At 38.5% G+C, this 14,964-nt stretch overlaps 1 protein-coding gene across 5 annotated transcripts in view; it reads right to left on the bottom strand.

Moving 5' to 3' along the window:
- LOC111049599 (nucleolysin TIAR) overlaps positions 1-14,964 on the bottom strand; it is a 675,963-nt gene that overhangs the window by 62,691 nt on the left and 598,308 nt on the right. For all 5 annotated transcript variants that reach the window (XM_039427387.1, XM_039427388.1, XM_039427390.1 and 2 more), the window contains one exon: positions 10,886-10,988. In XM_039427387.1, coding sequence (XP_039283321.1) covers positions 10,886-10,988 — 103 coding nt within the window. The remainder of the gene's footprint in view (positions 1-10,885; positions 10,989-14,964) is intronic.

The raw sequence follows: 14,964 nt of genomic DNA, 5'->3' as shown, positions 1-14,964 counted from the left end.
ATTTTTTAATAATTACTTGCTATGCAGCAACTGTGTCAAAAATTTAGGTTTTTCTAGAATGAGCATTTTCCAGTTCGAAGTTATGTTTATTCACGGAGTAATCAGGATCAGAAGTGTGGAGAATAAAATATTATGAAGGACTCTAACCGTATACTTCACAGGATAATGTACTCATTTATGAACTAGAAAAAGTATAGCTCTAGAACATTTTCCTTCTTTAGATGCTTTATTCCAAAATTGTGAAGGAGATACCTTGACGTAATCAGTGATAGAATAATGGACCAAATATCAACCTTGAACCGCAAGGAAATTCAGCAAACTGATCATCCAGAAATGAATTCCAAAATCAAGAGCACAAATAATGCTGAATCCGAATCCTGGGAGCTACGGAGAGACTATCGACGTGGAACCTGATCGACAGGAATGCGAGGCAATAATCACATGAAATGAGAGATGGCGGTTTCAGAGTGTCGTCGACCTCATCCACAGTGCGCCTCCACAGGGCTCTCGAACTCTAGTCGGGCACACAACTCCTAATATCACGTGACACCTCTTACTGCGTGCGCATCCACCTTTGTTATGCGTCTGTTGAGGCAGTGAACTCAAGACTACTCACATGTATACATCTACACATAGCCTACTTCAAACACATTTGAAATTTGGGCTGGATATATTTCCACTTTCAGGCTCGTTATTATGTTTATCCGAATACCGTAGCACTGAAATTGTATATTTAGAAAGTTCACCAGACAGTTAAAAAACAAGTGATTTGTATAACAAGGCAATGCTACTAAAATCTTCATCTCTTGATTGAAAACAATGAACAAATTGGTTGAGAATTAAAATGTCTTATTAACTATATCCATGGTAGATGAATAAATAATGAATGATGTTTGTCAATGAATTTATTGTGAAATATCTTAAATTTCTAATAGTAAAAAGTTTTTGTTTGGAGCTTTTCAACTGACCACTTCAAGATAAAGACTGATTCAATTGAGTAGAAAGTAAGTTATCAAAGCCCTAACAACCACAACTTCATAACAATATTGAGATATATTATCATTCTAAAAACACTATTGTTGTATTCCATAAAACGAGTAATAGATTGTCAACTTCTATCTAAATAGTGGTTGGAAACAGTGAAGTATCTTATTCACGAATGAGTAAGCTATGAGTGATGCTACGCAGAGTAAGGTCAACTGAAAATCACGGATGGACTGGTCAAAATGAATTAAAATTAACAAATTTAGCTGATTCTAATGAACTGTTGGTCTAATTAGCGAATCATGATCCACCTCTCACGTGGTAAATTTTGTAAGCATGTATCGTAATTTATTATTTTCTTAATTAAATTTCCCTTCCCAATGCTCAGATCATGCAATGTTCTCGGATCAATCAATGCAAACTTCGTACCAACCACAAACTTGATAAAGTTACTGATCCAGATGTTCAACTCAATAAACTTTTTCATTGTTCTATTTGAGTTTTCATCATGCCACTTTCAAGGTTTTACTCGCACAAAACTTACACGAGGACAGACAACTATTGCAACAGATGATCTCCATTCTCGTTCGTGCAGGTGCAGGTGAACGCGTGTGCGTGTGTGTGATGATTGTGATGAACTACTGCACTCATCCCACATCAGTCGAGCCGTCCCCGGGTCTCGAGCGATCGTGATTTATTCATGAGCTAATCAATTAGCCGCTGTAGAACTGAAGATCACCCAGTGACGAGTAAAGCCCAGCGTGAAGCATGGAGTAGAGCGGCAGGGCAGCATATAGAGGTGCGACTCACTAATCATGAGAGACCGAGGCTGACCTCTTGCCCCCCTCACCATCAGCCCTGTGCTTTGAAGTATAACAGAATATGAACGGGAAGTCTACATGGCCGGCTGTCTGTTATGCCTCTATTATGCTTACCATCACACTACGATATGACTCTATTTACTGTGTAAGTACATGAAAAAGTAATGCTATCGTTCACAATAGTGTAAAGGATAGGTTCGAGAGGAGCAAAGTCTCATTTCAAAAATTATTACATACGATGAGAAGCCAAATTAGGCTAGTAACCCAAATACACAGATTTTGAGGCATACGATTTTCTGCTGTCCTTGAAGATTATATTAGATTAAAAAGACGATGTCATACAGATGATGTTAGTCAAGTTTTATCTTGTAGAATTCATAAGGACAGCAAAAACCGAACGTCCAAAAATCAATGTCTGTGTAATGCTAGCCTACACACACATCGATTTTTGTTCATACGATATTTCTCCGTCCTTATAAATTTTATTGGATTGAACAGATGATTTCTAACAGATGATGCTTTTCAAGTTCCGTTTAATCTGATAGAATTCATATGGACGGTAAAGTATAGCAAAAATTGATGTGCGTGTGCAGGGCTCAACTAGCTTTACACAGCATGTTACATGAATCATCATGAAATTCACTTATAGTGAGGTCCACGTTATAATGGCAGTGAATTATGATAGGAGAAAAACGTTGCCAAGTCTCTCCATTTTGCCACTGGGTGTACACAGCTTTTACTCATTTCATCCCAAAGACCTTAAAGATGCATAGACTCACATGCAGCGCTAGTGTCGTACTTTGAATTGAAATCGGCCAGGTCAAATAATTCTTTCAATTATCGTTCATGAGAGTGGAATTTGATTAAAAGAAACCTGTTCTTCAATGAACTCTCCCACATTAGTCCCCCTTCACTCTTATGCAGTCTCCCATATATAGTATTTTTATCCACAAAAACTTTAGTCTATAGATTTATTGAATTCCTTGAAATTTTTGATTATCCTGAACAATAATCGCCAATAAACAATGAAATGAAAAAAATCATACCAGTCATGTTCACACTATATGAATATAATTGTACAGTAGTTTCCAAAATCGTGATAAGCTTGGAGGAAGATGACTATAAAATGAACGCAGAATCTGCTGCACTTGAATTTTATGTTCAAGATAGTGTAAAATCACAAAAGCTGGGTACCGATCCACGGGAGTCACTCTACTGTGGATAACATGATAATAACGCTTTCACTCTCATCTCGTAAAAAAATAATAATAATTTGAGAATAAATTTCAGTCGTCGACTTTTTCTTTGAGAACCTCGAGTTACTGCAAGTAGAAGGGGTACGAGCAATGAGAATTAATTATTTGAACAGACTGGAAAGCTTTTAAGTAAAGATCAAGGATGGAAGAATGGTGGTGGGAGGGAATGATGGTGGTCTGCAGGGAGGAAATTTGGGTGGAGGAATCCTTTAGAAGGCAGGAAGAAGAAAGCCGTAGCAAAGCAAACGAGTGAACATATTTTCCCAGTGCGATTACAAGTTGATGGATTTCCAAAGAAAAACTACGAACCTGTTCCACAAGGCGACCAACCAGCCAACCGACCGTCCATTCACTAACTCGGATAAGATTCTCCTAAATCGACACAAACGGTTCAACGGACCAGTGAGATGGCACAAAGGGAACGGGAGAATAAGAGACAGAAGAGAGGATGAAATTGTTGAGAAAGGAAACGTCTTCGCAAAAACCGTGGCGACGGCAAGGGGAAGCTTTAGAAGGTGACTGAAAGTCTGTAAGAACGTGTCCAAAACCAATTTGTTCCCCGCAGAAATCGTCTGCTGAGTCAGAACGAGAAATAGAGAAGGCAGTGGGAGAGCAGGGCGATAAACAGAGAGAACATGGTGATGAGAGAGATGAAGTGATCGGGCTTAGAAAAACAAACGTATCTCCTCTCTATCTTGTACAAAGTTAATAGGTTGTTTAACACCACCTTATCATAGGCCCGGAACGAAATATTAATGTCTGGGTACGGTAGTCACATTATCAGCCTTCTGAATTTCATGAGTCGGCTTCCTGAACGTTGCCAGATAGATCTGATAGATAAACATGGCATGGAAACCTGGGCCGTTTCGCTATCGGTTCATCTTCTCATTTCTATATTTCCGCATCATTTCTCACGATGTTCAATAACGTTTGATTGGTTTCCTTCGTTCGTACGTTAGTGTGGTATTATTTGATCGTCATCCCAATTATTATAATCGTACTTATACAATGCACCAATTCTACTCTAGAACCAAATGTTCTTTATGCTTTGATCAATCAACATTAAAGTATCAACACAATTTATTGGAGCCTTTAAACAGACGAAGTATGTTGACCAAAAAAATCGATGGGGAAACACTCCAATAGTTCAGATCACTTGTTACTTTGTCAATACGTTGTCCCTCATCAATCATCCAGTTTTTTTATTTAGAATAACTGTAGGAAAAAGCAATACTCTTGTAGCTTTGCAAAACATCATGGTTGCAGTTACGAAATCGATAATCCCACACTCGCCTATGAATACAAGTGCTTGGTATTATCATAGATAAAAGATAACAAAATTTAATCGTCAAAATCCACTCAGGCTATCTTTCCTCTATGGTATTATACGTTTTTTGTAGTAATGTTTATAGCTTCTCACACTAGGTTTCAATATTATCTTGAATTAGGAATGGATATTTTTTCAACTTCTTCACACATTAATATTATTCTATTGTTATTGCCTTTTTCTACACTAACTAGACGCCTGTCACTACACAACCAGAGTCTCATGATTAGAAGAAAAAGGCCTTATTATTTTGAGTGAGATCTGAACAGTCCTATTGTAAAAATAGAGCAGTTTACAGCAAATTATAAGATTCAGAGTCAATACGATGACAGGTACTTTGGTGGTAGCCAGGTGATAGGTGTAATAGGGGTGACCAGATTTGCGAAGGGACAGACAATAAGCTTGAAGCAGTAAGACGGCTGATAGGAGAGCCATGTGTGGGCTCACAGTTATTACATCAGGGGTGTTTATGGGGGGGGGGGTAGGTTAGGTACAGCAGGTGGCGAATGGTTACTGTAAGGGAGGTAGAGTCACCGAAGGAGCCGAAAGAGGACAAACCCCTTTCGGCCTCCTTATACATTTAAATATCTTCATTGTCGTCCGGACAACAGAACAACGACCTAACAGAGGTTCTTCCCACTCCACTCAGATTCCAAACCCCTCAATCTCGTTCTCACCCATTTCGTTTCCCAACAATCCAAAACTCTCGCAGTAAACATTGCTCAGTGCCAGTGCCGAGGTGCTCTTTTCTATTTCTAACACATCTTGTTCTCTTCTTCCTTTTTTATTATTCTCCTTCTTTTCCTCCTTCTACTTTCGCTCCTCCTCCTCTTCCTCCTTCTCCACTATATCTCAATTTTCGTCATCCACCTTCACCACATTCTCCTTCCATTGCTATCACATTCTCCTTTCTCTCCTGATTTGTTTGTATAATCCTCCTCATTCTCCCCATATTTTTTGTGTCATTGCATTACTTCTTCTCTCACTTCATCTCCACTCTCTTCCATCATTTCCTTCCATAGTTCTTCTAATTCTTCCCCTTCGTTATACTTTTTCTTCTCCTGTCTCTCCAAATTTCCTAATTTTTCATTCCCACGTATCTCTTATTTCTTGTATTTTCCATTGTCTATAATGCGGTCTCCAGTTCACTGTAATCTCCAACACCTCAGTTTAACTCTTTCTTTTGTTCTTCTTCTCTTCAGTTCCGTTTTTTCTCCATTTTCACCACTCCAGTCTTCGAATTCATCTTCATTTTTCCCTCTCCAACTAGTTCCATGTCGTTTCCTCTCCTTTCCAGTCATCACAAACATTTCTCTTCTCTCATAAATCTTCCCATTTGAGCTCCCATTTCAATCCGTTTCATTTCTCTACTCTCTTCTCGTATTCTTTCTCAATATCCTCTTCTCTTCCTAAATTTCTTCAGTCGTCTTTCTCCCCCCTCCGACAGTCTGTTCAGTTGCCCCACCCACACAAAGCTAGCTTCGGATTTACACTGACTGCTTCTTACTTTTCCTGTCTCATACTTCTCGGCTTCCTCTCTATGGTGGCGGCTTCCTCGCATTCCTACTTTCCTCTTCGCAAATTGCTTCCGCCCTGGAATGCTCGACTGCCATGTTCTGGTAGATGGGTGGGGGTGGGTGGTTAGGAGGAGGAGTGAGATAGACTTTCCTGGCCCAGATTTCGTCAGATTTTGGGCCTTGCAACTCTCTCTTTTTTGCACACAGAAACGTCGTCACGTTTTGAGCGAGCCTGAACGTCCCTCTTCAATTGTAGTTGTTTTTTTCGCGTGGATAAGAGATGAGAGATCTCACAATGAACTGATCTGCAAAAGCAATACGAGAGGAATCAATGAAACAAGTCATCACCCACATCATGATTCTCGTAAACAAATTGAAAGTGACTTTTTCAAGAGGAAGTTCAACGCCAAACAAATTTCTGAATGAATCTCAACACTGCCTATTAATATATCGAGCCTCACATTCACTTGAAGCGCTCTTCCACGCTTCAACTCATTCACTCAACTTACTCACTCTCTTATCATTTCGAGTTCATTTTTCATCGCAGAAAAACACGTACTCATAATCAATTTATTAATTCTGAGGATTCGAACTGTGATAATTGTGGTATCTAACAGTTATGAACTGCAATAAGTAGCCTATCAAGTCCTGTTTGAACGCTCATAAATCATACATAACTTACTAAGAGTTATTAATACTCGTTCAAGAGTTTCAACAACAACATTCAGAGTTTTGAACATTGATTTGAGTACATAATAGTTATAAGCAACGATACACTTACTCTTTGACTGTAGGAGAGAAGGATGTTTGTTGAGTGGAACCAAAAAGTGATGAAAATATGTAGAACAAGTCAAATATTTGGTTGAGGAAGAGAAAAGAGCAATTTTTACATTGCAATAAGTTCTTCAGCCTGCTCCAAAACACTTCTCGCTACTGTTAACTCGGCATTGCAATATGCAAATGCATCGATTCTTTTGGGTACTCAATGGTGATTTAACCAGCTGCAACAAATTGCATCTGAAGAATGCAATCGCATAGAACGTTTCGCTGTTAGAAGTGCACTTTGATGCTAATCGAGTACGCCAACTATCCAGCCAGTTCCAAGCGCGCTGGAAGCATTAAAGAGTCGTGTTACACTTTTAAAAGGCGTTATCCAGTTACTACTACCTCATTTGAAAGTCGAATAGCGCGCTGTGTACTAATAACAGTCAGATAGCACACCAGAGTTACAGTTCTGCTTGACTTCTACCATATTTTGAAAGTTTACTATAAAATTCCACCAACTTGGATTCAGTTTGCTAGTATTGATTTATCCGAATTCATAATGGATGCTATCTCAATAGTTATGTTTATTCATTCATCTCTACAATTTACATCTTATACAATTTTCTTTGATTGTTTGAGAAAACAAACGAAAATTAGATGATGAAAATGAGTGACTTTTTAAGGTGAAGGATACGAATATGAAGAAAACAACTAATATCAATTTGAATGAATCAAGCTCTGCAGTTCCAAATTTGCAAATTCTGAATACCACAATAACAATATGATATTGATGGAATGAAGAATGATATTACATTCGTGATAAGATATAAGTAGGAAACAAAATATTAATGTCTCCATTGTAATGACTTCTTCAGAACTTTCCCCATATGCCCATAAGTTCAGTTCATTGAACATTGTCATATGGATTCTATTGATTCCCGAATTTATTAGGGATAAGACAACGAATACTTATAAAGCATAGCCATAATAGAGATAGCATATCCATGACCATAGGCTATTTATGAGATGGGAGGTCAGTGTGGATTGAACCAACTCATTGGTTATAGCACAAAATAGGAAAAGACGATAGCAGAAAATATAGCGGAGAATACCGAATATTCATTATTGTGATAATTTTTTCTCTATTCCGTGGTTATGAGTTATAGAGATATTATTTTTCAATTAATGGAAGTACGTGTGAATCTGTTATAAATATAATTTGAATGAGACTTTGAATAGCACTGTAACAATTCTCACCAATTACAGAACACACTCTGTAGAGGGCAATGGAGACAATCTTCCTCAGCCAGATTCACGTAATTGGTGGCCCATTGCCGTTTTAATTGAAACCCATTCCAAGCAGCATTCCATTTTCCCAATTGTAGCATCGTTGTCGTCGTCGAAAAGAAGTGGTATCAACCACGTAGCAAAATGTTCGCACAGAAAATTGCTTAGGAAAGTTAGTTCGATTCCGTTTAAGACTGTGATGGCGCCCCGGGAAGGAGAGAAGAACTGATAGAAAAGGCTCATTTTGTGAAAAGGGGGAAGCAGAGGAATGCTGTTGGAGAAACGATATTTCTGGTAATGGGGCACCATATGGGGCAGGATGGCTGGCGAAAAATATATCGTAACCACTAGTCGACGACACAAATGTATATTCATGTTAGTTTGGTGTGGTTAGTTAGCGATAAGAGGGGGATGGGGTAGGGAAGAATGGAGAGGTTGATGGGGTGAGTGGGACGGGAAAAACGTTGTTTAAAAAAGGAACACGGACTGAAAATTAAATCAAGAGTACGGCGCGGTGAGCTTCCCCCCTCACCTATACCACAGGCTTCGCAACCGGATTGTGTCTGTCCAATCACGTCTCTTCCCGCCAAAAACTGATCAGCAGGGCTGCCACCTGAACTACGACAACGGCTAAAACATGATCGGTAACATTGAGCCCGTCTCACTCTGTCTGCAGTCTGCACCACACCGCAATTAGTCGCAGCAAACATAACTACTGCCAACCTGCAAGCTCAACTCTAATTGAAAGCACCGACAAACGAAGAGTAAAAAAACAAAGGGATACAGAAAGTGAGTTGGAGGAAGGAGTTGGCAAGTGAGTTAGAAAGCGAGTAGAAAAGAGCGAAAAATGGGTAGGGGGAACGATTAACAGGGTATATAGGAGTAACGGAGAGTGATTGGATTGCAGAGAATGAGGGAGAAAATTGATGTGGAACAGCAGAATAAAGATTAGAGACTGAAAATGGTTGAAAGCAAGTGTCAAAAGAAGAACAAGTAATATGAGTAACAGAGACAGGAAGAGGACTCCAAATTGTATTTAGAGCAGAATGAAATGAAGAAGGTTCTATGAAACAGGGAAAATGAGGAAAAAATAACCCGAGTTGGAAGGATATTGCCAATGAGAGAGGAAGTATTAAGACAGGATATATGTATGGATATAAAAGGAAAGCTGCTCGAGAATGGAAAAACTTGTTATCTGTAACATCAGTAAACGACCTGACTTCAACAAGCATGTAGGAATCTCTTATTCAAACTTTATTTACAAGTCTTCAAACATACATGGATTTTTCGCTGCGTTTTGAATTTTTTGTAATTGCAACACGTTTGATTCTAATGTGTACCGGATAGGCAGAGTATGCTGAGATCATCGATTGGAATGTTCCAGATGAACAAGTGCTTCCATTCAATTCATTTTTCCACTCCAATTTTCGCTTATTGTCAAATAATATTCCGATCTAATAAAACTAACAGTTCAAATCAGTGAGTTGAGTTCGAAGTGAAACAACAATAGGTCTATGTGGGAAGAAGCTATTTGAACTTCATAATATGTTTGATCGCTTTGATTTAATTCAAATATGTCCATTGATTCATCCATTCAAAATAACATAGGTGGGTGAAATATACATATCTTCTTTGGCTGTGCCTTATGGGTGCAACATAGACATGACTAAGTAAATTCATCAATTTAGAGAAATACTCTTCAGAGAAACATTATCTTCGAAATGTGATTTGATCGTAACAAATCGCTAAGTTCATAAACAATTGTATTATAATAACTCGAATAACTATAAGATATTGGTTGTCACAGATATCTGAATGTCAAACTCGACATATGAAGCGACTCAAGCTCTACAATGTTGGACCGATAGTAAGACCACTAGTCAGTTATTTCACCACTCAACTCTGACTAGGCAGCTGAACCCTGAGATGACGATTCTGTTGGACCTTCAGTTGATCCATCTCATCCGGCTAGACATCTAACATCCGACCTAACATCAACAACCCAAGTTGGACAAGAAATTGGATGGTGAATGACCTGCTTGATAGATGCAATAATCACCTTATGATCTTATCATTATATCAAAGATACCTTTCGAAAAACTTAGAAATTCATGATTGATAAGTAAAGATCTTCAATATTACAGGTACTGTGAGATACTGTATGCATGTAATTCAAGTAATGAATTTTCAAGATACTCAATGGTGGAAAACTTCTATCCTACAGCTAATATGAGGTTATATGATTAAGGAGTTTCCTTTTTCAAGATGGTTATGATGAGAAGAACTATTCAGTTTGTATCACTTCAATTTAGTAAGGAGATGGACACGTGTTTCGGATGGACACGTTAAGCCGTCGGTCCCGGCTGCCTAAAAAAGCAGTCTTTAGGTCATGTCAGAGGCCCTGAAATTGATCAGTTGCGACCTGAAAACTCTGACACCAGACCTGAGCCAACCAGGTCACTCGATATTATTATTATTATTTAGTAAGGGGATTGATGTGACTTCCAAGTTGAGTGGAAAACCTTTTGAATATTTGATTCTAGGGATAAAGTAAACAATTTCCTCAAATACTCGTACATTGTTAACCACTTACAATTTATATTGATCAAAAGTCCCTCAATACCATGAACACGATAATATTGAGTCATTGAGCAGTATTTATACAGTGAAACATGTAACATCAACATTCAACATTCTACATCCATGTATCCATCTAGTGACGAGAAGAGGAATCATTAAACAGCATCTTAAAAGAAATAATCAAAATAGAATGCCTGGATGAGATCCATGCATCCAATCGAGCAACAACAACAACAACAACATCAACAATAACAAGGAGGAACTGAAGTTCGGGTTGTGTGAGTTGAATAGAGAAAACACTAATGAGTTGCCAGATGGTGGAAAAACGAGGAAAATATGAAAACTTACTGTCAGTTTTTGGGGCGGGTGGCTTCCGTGTGGCCCAATTTGTACGAATGCTACGACTGCCCAGCCACTGGCCGTTCATTGCTGTTATTGCACTTTCCGCCTCCTGCAAATATTACAAAAAAGGTTGTTAATGAGAATTTTGGAGAGAATAAAAGCAGTTGGATTTAGAGTGGTTATGCAAGTGTACTTAGTATATAAGTTGTATACCTTGCTTTTTTCTATTTTAATTCATCACAGTGTCAAATTCAGAGTTCAACATGTACTATATTTTAATGAACAAACCACCCTGAAAACAATTACGAAAAAGATTCAAGTCTTGATGTACCTTTATTAAGGATTGAAATATCTCAATATCGATTTCACTTGTCTGGTAGTCTACTAAGTATAAGGCGATCTATATTCTAACTATAGTATAAGGTAATTTATATTTGAGTATCAGCATCTACTTATTGAACAATTTCATTGATAATATAATATTCCATTTTCATTATTCAAAACACTCGAATACTAATATGCCTTTCATTAAGGTTGGAAATGCAAGTCACATTTTAAATAAAACGGGAAATACGCGAAGAAAACAGCCTGCACCGTTGAATTTAACTTCAAATTGAAGTTCATGTAGTTGATTGAATAGGTCTCTTTTTTATTAAAATCTGAAGAATCAACATAAACCTCTATCGTTGTCGTTGACTTGGAGCTTCTTAATTTTGACTAACGTCGCCAGACTTTGAGTGCACTTTCATGAAAGAATGGAGCGAATTACGAAAAAGTTGGCCAGTATGGTGTAGCTGAAAAAGATGAGAGCTAGAGAGCACTGCAAATTGTGTCATTTGGTGGTCCGTTTTCTGGCTATGGGTGGATGAGGTGGATGAGGTCGTCATAAGTTGTTTGCGTCTGGGATGAGAGGACGTGGAGGAGTTCCAGAGAAGGGCATCATGGGGGGAAATTCGTAGCAGGTTTGGGGAAGTAACGTATCGGTCTCACAGAGTTAGTGGAGCTGGAGTTACCATTTGGCGTGCGAGGGTGCTGGTGCTGGTACTGGTAGCCCAGGAAGACCTTAGGGACCCGTGAGGAGGGAGCAAGGGAGGCAGCCATCTTGTCAAGAAATGAAATTTGGTTGGCAATTCGGCTGGTGCTGCCGATATTGAAAATTTTGCTGAGAGATGACGACGTTGGACCAGTGCTAGGGTTCACGTTATAACAGTCAGGCCCCATTACTGGCTCAATCTTTACTCTTGCTCCTATATTATTCCTGCTCACTTACCTCTTTCTCATTCCTTCGTCCTCTCCTCCACAACATGCCTTTCCCTTTCCTTCCAAGCTCAATATTTTCGCTTATCCTACCTTACTCCTTCTCATGATTCTTCATCCTCTTTACTTCTAATAATATTTATATTTTCATCGCCTTGACGCGTTTTGCAAACCCTGTTCTTAATCTACTCTATATCTTCTCTATTCAATTCATTATCTTTTGTAATATCCACTTCCCGCTGAGTCATCATCTTAAATTCTTGAAATTCTCTCGTTGAGTATTTGTAAATCAGTGGAAGTGGAATATTAAGAATGCAAACTCCTTTAATTCCGATTTCTTAGGAAGTATAAATCACTCTCATGAGTTAGGATATAATATCCTTGATTTATCTCTTCCCAACGTGCACTCAACTATAATATTAAAACGGAATTTACAAATTACAACAAATAAATTCGCATACGAAATGTATTATATGAATCCTTACATTGATCTTGAACTGGTAGTCCGAATACAAATGTTTCGTTGGTATTTAATAGATTTAACTAAGTATCCGCTGATTATCTCTGTGGCTAATCGAAGATTATCTGGCAAACGATGGCCTCACTCAATGAAAGGAATGGGAAAGGTTGTAAATGTTTGTTTCGAACCGGCACTGTACGAAAGAATCGAGAGCTATTTGGTCTTTTGGAGTGAGGTCGAACGTCAAATCAATCCTTTTTAAAAGCTCGTTAATAGCGCTAACTGTTGTTTAGAACAGTCTGTCATGTCGACAGTGGTGCCATTCCACTACACTGTGGTTACACCTAACCTCAATTTCTCTTCACTCAATACGCACGTTCTCTCATCGATGATGCTCCATCTCTCTTCATTATTTATTTATCGTCCTCTTTCATCATTATGATAGCTAAATACATAATTTAGCTGAAACAGCTAATGGTTATACAGCTAATATTAATCAGATTATGCTCATATTAAACAGTTTATGAAGATCTAACTAGTTCACTGAGTTATATCACAAGGTGTGGGTATCATGTTATCCTAACATCGCAATACAAACATTCGAGACGCGAATTTTGTAATTGTGCCTCTAATATTTAGCTTATACATTGTAATGCAAACATATATTTTCTAGCTAAGCATATGAAAAATTATCAACGAATCTATTGAGAGAATTGAATTGAAAACAGGCTATGGAATAATACATAGATTAGAATAACAAAATATGTAGATCTAAATGTGATTATGAGAATATGATTTAGTGATGGTGATTAATTTGATGAGAGATTTCATTGACGTGGTGTCTTGGCTTGACTCCATCATCCGGTCGGCTAAGGCTGGCCACTAACAGTAGAACATGCATGTCATGCATGCTCATAATGCGCATACACATGTTCATCATCAGCAAGAGGCTTCCAACACAAAACAAACAAGAAATAGTCCACTGGAAAATTACTAATTATAATGATAAAAAAATTATTCCACTTATTCAGCGACGAAACAAAAAAAAAACGGAGATACAAAAATCTAACCTCAAAAACTTTTTTCGAAGCGTTTCACTGTGATCACAGCTGTGATGAAACATCAATGTATGATGACTGTGTATCATGCATGTTCCACTGTTGGTGGCAAAGCTAATATATACCAAGCATCTAGGGATGCAGAAGAGGACCAATAGCATTACATAAACTTAAGACATCAGTTAATGAGGAACAGAAGTTGGTATTTGCTGAGACCCTCTGGAAACATTAGGTCAAACCCTCTCCTCTCCCTCCACAATCCAACGATGTATTCTCATTGAGATCGAGTAATGATTGTAAACAGCATCCGACTGCAAATTATTAGCTGAGAGCAGCGCGCGATAAACGAGCAAAGTTGGCAAAATAAAATGTTACGATTGAGAGTGGGTGTTGCAGAAAACTGAGTTGCTGGCGCCGCCACAGCTTCAACTGCTGGATGATTGGGGAGCTCTGAAGGGAGAGGATAACAAATGAACAAGACACATGGCCAGAGAAATAGCAAGCCTGAATGAAAGAGCAATGTGGAACAATTGGTGGAGGTAGGAGAACATAGGAACAATTATGAAGAAGATAAGGATCAATTACTACGTTAATATAGAAGAAAAAACAGCAATATAGTAAAACTATTTATGAAGACTATATTTCTAAAATACTATAATCATATGGAGATTTAAGAAAGGGGGATCCAGATGGGAGAGTGGAGGAGAGAAAAAAGGAAAAGAAAAAGGCGGGATGGAAGGAAGAAAGATGGAAAGGAGTCTTGTGGAAGAGGGTTCGCATAATTCGGTGATTGCAAAGAGATAAAAGGGAAGGAGAAAAGGTGTCCACGTTGTCACGTTCAGCATGAAAAGTACTGAGACTAAGAAAATAGAAGAAAGTTAAAATAGAAGAAAGTTGAATAAAATGAAGAACATGATGTGTGGAAGAGGATAAACATGATAATAAGAAGAACTATTATATGGAAATGATATGAGAAAACATGAATGGTGATGAATTGAGAAAAAGTTGAAGGAGGAGGTGGGGAACGATGAAAAGTAGGAGGTGGAGGAGGAGAAGGATGATGAAGGGGAGGTAGAGGAGGATGAGGAGGAGGAGGAGAAGGAGTTGGAGGAGAGGGAGAAGGAGTAGATGGATAAGAGGAAGGAGAAATCGCATAAAAAGGAGGGAGTGGTGCGTGAGAGATGGTGCTATGGTGAGAAGGAGGAGGTGGTGTAGTAGGTGGAGGGGCAAGTGGTAACAGTTGAGAAGAAGGAAGAAAAGGAGGAGGGAGAAAGGAGAGGAGGGAGAGAAGGGGTGGAGGGAGAAGAAGA

The sequence above is a fragment of the Nilaparvata lugens genome, chromosome 4 (genome assembly GCF_014356525.2).
Source record: "Nilaparvata lugens isolate BPH chromosome 4, ASM1435652v1, whole genome shotgun sequence".
NCBI classification, from domain to species: domain Eukaryota; kingdom Metazoa; phylum Arthropoda; class Insecta; order Hemiptera; family Delphacidae; genus Nilaparvata; species Nilaparvata lugens.
Note: the sequence above shows the minus strand (reverse complement) of the source record. Positions and strands in the feature narration are given on the sequence as shown.